The sequence below is a fragment of the Eptatretus burgeri genome, chromosome 15, assembly GCF_056783735.1.
Source record: "Eptatretus burgeri isolate ZD-2024b chromosome 15, Ebu_testis_v1, whole genome shotgun sequence".
NCBI lineage: Eukaryota > Metazoa > Chordata > Myxini > Myxiniformes > Myxinidae > Eptatretus > Eptatretus burgeri.
The window spans coordinates 35,960,364-35,966,460 of NC_140975.1; the positions used below are offsets into that span (position 1 = coordinate 35,960,364).

A 6,097-nucleotide genomic window follows, 5' to 3' on the forward strand; every position below is an offset into this window, starting at 1 on the left:
AGGGAATGCTTCGACGCATTGAGAAAATTGCACACCAGTCCTGAAACTGGCACTCCTCTACTGTCCACCTGACCTCACTCACATCAACTTCGGCTCAAACCTTGAACAGCATCCAGAGTGATTGTTTACTTTGCGTACAAGTTGAATATTAGGAATGTGAATCTAAAGATGTGAATGTTCGTCCATGGATTACTCAAACCTTCAACTCTCCCAATTTAAGATGTTCTATTTTGTGTCAAAAAGTGCAACGGAGATTTTGAGTTTTCAACATGGCAATGGTGGCTTTACGCATGTTGCTAAAACATTACCTGTTGTACATGTAAATGCCTTTAATAAACCTTTGTAGAAAAGAAAACCTCTGAATTTGTCAGTTATAAAAATTGAGCCAATGGAGACAGCAAAAAATAAAAACAAGAAAATTTAAGTTTCTTTGATTACCTCTGCCACTGAAGGTGGGCGGAGGTTGTTTTCACCCCTGTCTGTCTGTAAGCAGGATATATCAAAAAGTTATGGGCAGATTCGGATAAAATTTGCTGGACAAGTTGAGTGTGAAGACGAATTGATTACATTTTGGTGAAGATCCGGATCGAGAATATTTTCGTGATTTTCATTATTGAGAGATAGAGCCAAACAACATATGTATATATTGTTGTGGTTGATGAAATTCGCAAATCACCATTCAGGTCCCGTAGGTGAGATATCTCTGTAAGTATATGTGTAGTTAGGCCCAAACCCGTTGTTTAGAGGGAATAAATGTCATTCATTCGGGCTGCGACCCTTCAGGATAGCCGTTTTTCTGTTACTATCTTTATTTTGGACCAGCCGCCATTACTACCACCACAACCACCACATCCACCTTCTCCACAACCGCTTTCACACAACAACCACCAACCGCAACGCCGCTTCACAACAACAACAACAACGCCAACAGCCACGACCTTTACCGTCACATCTCGCTCTCGCAACCATCGCATCACCGCCATTCCCGCGCCGCTTGTGGGCACCGATCCTGGACTCGTACAGGGCGCGCACCGAACAGCGGGTGCAAAAACACCAGCCTTTCCGAGAAATCGGATCAAGAATGATTCACGCCCACTTTTCCTCTGTCCAATGGGGAGCGTGGCTCCGCCCCCGAGCCATTCCTGATCCAAAAATCTGCATACGATTTCTCCTGTCGCACTATAAATAAAAGCACAAAGCGCGGAGCGAATCAGGGCAGTTGGAAGCAGTTGGACGGAGTTGAGTTGGGGAGAGTCGAGCAGTTGGAAAGAGTTGGAGAGTTTCTGAGAAGAGGAAGGCAGTTGGGAAGAGTTGAAGAGTTGAGAAGAGGAAAGAGTTGAGAAGAAGCAGTTGGACGGAGTTGAGAAGAGTGGAGAGTGGGAGAGTTGTGGCGGCGGCGAAGGCAGTCGAGAGAGTGTCTGTCGGGGTCCGGGGAGGCTGGAGAAGCCAAGGATCTTTGTGGAGGTCTGCGCTCGTGTCAGAGTCGGGGAGCTGCGGAGAGGGGAGGCCGGTAACGTGACCGAGGTCGCGGTGGAGTTGCTCGTCGCGGGACCCAAGCCAGCGAGATATCCTCATTCCCCCGAGCATCAACAACCCCCTCCTGTTTCCCCCCGCGCTGAGATAGTGTGAGAAGGGGGCCCCGTTCCCACCCCATTCCAGGCAGTGCCAGCGAGGCCCGCGGAGTCGGGGCGCCGCCGCCATTTTGCGGCTCATCACCAGACGGGTACGCTCGACGCGGTCTCGGCCCCAGGCCCGTCTGCCCCCTTATCGTTGAGGGTGGCCCCCTTTTTCTTTTGCTTTGAGTATATGTGTTGTCGGCGTCGTCTGTGAAGTAAAAGTGTTGCCTTGTGCTCGGTAGTCGGTAGTAGATCTGCATTGTCTCTTCTGTTACATTTGCTTTTTGTGCAGAATTGTCGTGTTACTTTTACATTTGCTTTTGGTGCATAATTGTATATGTGTGCTTTCCGTTTGCCACGGAATAAATGTGCTTTATGTTGAACTGTTTTTCCCGTTTCGCTTCGTCTTTTCTTTTATTGAATCTCCATCTTACTTCACGTAAAGGGTTGGTCGTGGGCTAAATACGCCCAATAATTAATCGAACCGTCGAGGTTGACGATAACACCGCTCGGTTATCCCGATAGTACGGAACGGGTCGCTTAAAGTGGCCCGTGTCCGAAGTCGACCTGCGGCGAGGTGCGATCGCCCGGTCTACCCTCCGTGTGGATACTTAGGTAGGTCGAATTTGGCGAGCAACCCTATCCCACGCGGGGGGCCGATTGGCACGATCGTGGTGAGGCCGAAAGGCCCACCCGTGACTAGTTCCCGGCGTTAGTCCGAGAGGGTCACGACGGGATTGTCCGTCCGGTGGGCGACGTGCCGCGATTCGAGTTACGTGGCCGCTCGCACGCCGGCGGGCGCGAATCCGCAACACTGGTGTCAGGAGTGGGATACAAACCCATCCCCCTCCTCGCGGCACTGGTATCGGAGAGCGGGAAAACGGGCTCTCCTGTCTCCAGATAAATTTACGGGAATCGGTCCAGGGGTGAGAGGAGCGACCCCCGATTCCCTCCAAATTACGAGCGATTCAAATTAACCTTTTACGAGAAATAAGATGGCGTCTCAAGGCGAGCGGGAGCCGGGGGTATTAGAAATGGATTTAGAATGTGTAGAATCCATGGTCCAGGATGAAAACCCCGTGCAGGAAATGTTGGTTGTGCAGGAACACGAACTCCCCCAACTGAACCCAGAGCCCGAAATAGGTGCGGCAGTGGCCGCGGTGTATGACACCTCCCCTCCCCCTCTCCACCAAATCCCCCCCCGATCCTTGCCGAATCGGCTCACCCAAGCGCACCCGACATGGCCCAGCTATGCGCCATGCTGGCGGCAATGACAGCGAGGATGGATACAAACACAAATGAAATGAAAAACGAAATAAAAGGCATGAACAAGCAAATGAACGAAGTGAAAACGAAAATGGATGCGAATACACAGCAAATGAAACGAAATGGAAACAAACTTGAAGGAAGAAATGAAAGAGCTGCGGGGTGAGACGCAGAGCATGGGCCGAAGCCTGCAGGCGGGCATGAAGGCAGTAACCGGGGAGCTTAAAATGGCGACTCCACGTGTGGGAGCGAACGAGCTGGAAGGGGGTGCAACGGCTGACAGGCCCGCGGTGGAGGCGGGTAAGAAAAAAATAATTCGGGGGACGTGTTGGGCGAGGGTCGTGACGGAAAAGGTGACGGTAACCGAGAGGGAAAAACTAATTGGGGTGACGGAGACGTGCACGAGGGGGATAACAAGGGAAGAGACGGAAATAATAGTTGAGACAAGGGAGGTAAAGGGTGAAGAGGTGACTGAGTTGGCAGAGACACGGGAGATGGGAACGATTGAGGGAAGACTACACGATGAAGACGGGGATAGAGACGCACACACACACACACGGAGGTAGTGGAGGATAATGGGGGTGAGCTCGCGGACTGGGTAGAGACCCGGTGCGAGCAGTTGGATGGCCTCCTCCAGGAACGAGGGGAGGGAGTATGCCCCCTTGAAGCGAGTCACGACCAGGTGGGTTCGGTTGTGTCGAGCGAGTTCGAGGGGAGGAGTGCTGTGGACAGGTGCACGGAGAGCTTGGGGGGTATAGAGGCCCCGGAGACCCTTGTGGGGACACTAATCCCCAGTGTGGTTGTCCCGGTATGTGTGGTGTCGAGGTGTGTGTTCATGAGTGTGGCACGCACGCATAGCGTGGGTGCAAGGGCGTGTGTGAGAGCGACCGGGTGGGTGACAAAGACCCCGTGTGTGGAAGCGACCCCGTGTGTGAGTGGTGTGGTGGTAAGTGTGCAGAAGATCGTGCTTCCCAGCACGCCGTGTGTGGATGAGGCACCGCGAGCGAGTGCCCCCGCGTGTGTGAGTGAGGCACGGTGTATGAGTGAGGCACCGCGGATGAGTTCCCCCGCGTGTGTGAGTGGTATGGTTTGTGTGAGGGAAATGGCACGAGTGAGTGAAAGGCCGCGAGTGAGTGGAGCCACGTGTGCGAGGGAGGTAGCATGCGTGAGTGAACGGCCGAGTGCAAGGGAGACCGTGTGTGTGAGAGAGACAGCGTGTGCAAGGTCGCTGTGTGTAAGGGAGATGTCGGTCGGCATGTGTAAACATGCAGCCGCGTCTCCCGGTGTGAGTTTAATGGTGAGGAGTGCGTGTGTGGAATGGAGATGGAGACGGCGACAGAGGGACAAAAGCCGAGAAGCGGCTGCAGCTGTTTCGAGAACCGTGCCGGGTTCGCCCAGCAGCGAGCGCGAGGTCCGTGCTGTGCAACGCACGAGGCCCCCACGTGCTCGTTTGCGGGAGTGAAGTCCCGGTCCGGAAACGCACGCGGTGGATTTGCCGATCCCGCGGACGAACAAAGTTTAGGCAGGATTATGGATTTGGACCGGACGGGTTCTCCACGCGATCGTGTGTGTTAAGCTCCAACGGGCAAAGCACATGTGTTCGCGTGGGGAACCCCTCGAGACGTGGGGCTTGTGTTTTTTTTTATGCGCACGGTGACGTCATGGCTGCACGTGGGGTTGGAATCCGGCAGGAGGGGTATCCCTGCCGGATGGTACCGTCCAAGGAGGGACGAGGTACACGTGCAGCAGCATGACGTCACGGGCAGGTACAAAGTGCGCGAGCTGTGAGTTGCCACGCTGGTGCTGCGCATGTGGAAAAAAAAGAAAAAGAAAAAGCAAGCCTCACTTTCGGGTGAACAGGATTTCCCGGGCAAGGGGTGGAAGACCCCCTTACCCAGGGCACAGGATGGAAACTACTTAGGGGGAAGGGTTAGCATAGCTGGACCGGCTCCATGGGGCAGGCGTAAGTCCTCATGGGGCCCGTGGAATGGATGAGTTAGAGGGATTGTAGCGAGATTTAGGTTGGGAAATTGATTAATGAGATTATTTGAGGACAGTGACAGACTTGTGAGTGTGTAGAGGGGACGTAGTTTAGCTACGTAGTGTTAAATGGAACGTGCTATAGTATAAGGGACGACGTGGGAGCACGAGTTAGTTAGGGGATGCAGATAGAAGGATGGCAGAGTTCAGCGGTGAGTGTGTTGAAGAGTTGGTGAGTGAAGTGGAAGCATGTGCTTGGTGAGTGAGTGAGGCCAGCGGGTCTGTGTGTATGGAGCGAATGGGGACTGCATGGTGCGATGAGTGATTGGGGGGAGGAGTGACTCCCGCCCAAGGGACCCCGGGGTCAGTGTAGAGTGAGTTAGGGGGTTAGTTAAATTGAAAAATGGAGGTCGTTTTGTTGTTGGTGGGAGTGTAGGCTCGAAACCCGTTTGGAGGGGTGCAGGAGCCCTGTTGACGGGCTGGGAGCGTGACTGCGAAAGGTGAGTATCGCTGAGTAGGTAACCCGGGCACCAGGCTAGTCGGCCGTGGTAGGCCAAGGGCCCATGGGGGACCGGGATAGCGTAGTGGGCACGGGTGCGCCTGCTTGGTGCGGGGGCCCGGGGCGCCATTAGCCGCGTGGGCAGTGTTGTGGGCACGGGTGACCCTCGGAAAGGGGCCTGGGAAGCCAGCCTGCCACGTGTGCGTTTCAGGGGAGGTGCCATGGGGGGCACTCCCCGGTGTTTAGGGAGCTGGTAGGCTCGGAGGCAGTGTAGTGCCCGGGGGTGCCCTCGTAGGGGGATTGGCAGAGGGTCGTACCTGCCAAAGGGAGCCATGCGTCCCAGCCATGAGACCGTGTGAGGGCACGGAGAGAAAATTGGGGGGCGAGGCCCGAAATTGTAAGGACACCAACACAGGCGACGGGAATCTGGGTTTATAGAACCAATAGTTTAAGCGAGAGGCGCTTGTTGAAAGCCCCAGGGTAGTTTAACAGTTAAATGGTTAGGGTAGATAGGAAGTGTACCGCTCCGCACCATCCATCCCCTCGCTCTCGTTGTGGGCCGCTGGACCCACTTTGGATTAGATCGCTGAAGTCTGGGGAGGCCATCTTGAGGCTTCGTTGGGCCTCGACACAGGACGCTAGCTCTCCCTTGTTCCCCTCCGAGAAGGGAACGTAGGGGTTGGGAGTAGGCTAGTAGACGATAGGTTAGCCGAACAAGGACGATAAAGGGGGTTAG

The 6,097-nt window shown here is 54.5% G+C and overlaps 1 protein-coding gene across 4 annotated transcripts in view; it reads left to right on the forward strand.

Annotated features, from left to right (window-relative positions):
* The window catches only part of ERCC2 (ERCC excision repair 2, TFIIH core complex helicase subunit), a 71,034-nt gene extending 70,679 nt beyond the window's left edge, over positions 1 to 355 (forward strand). For all 4 annotated transcript variants that reach the window (XM_085857586.1, XM_085857587.1, XM_085857588.1 and 1 more), the window contains one exon: positions 1 to 355. This exon is cut by the window's left edge and continues 49 nt beyond it. In XM_085857586.1, the coding sequence (XP_085713712.1) occupies positions 1 to 44 (44 nt within the window). In that variant the 3' untranslated portion in view covers positions 45 to 355.
* The last annotated feature ends 5,742 nt before the right edge of the window (positions 356 to 6,097 follow it).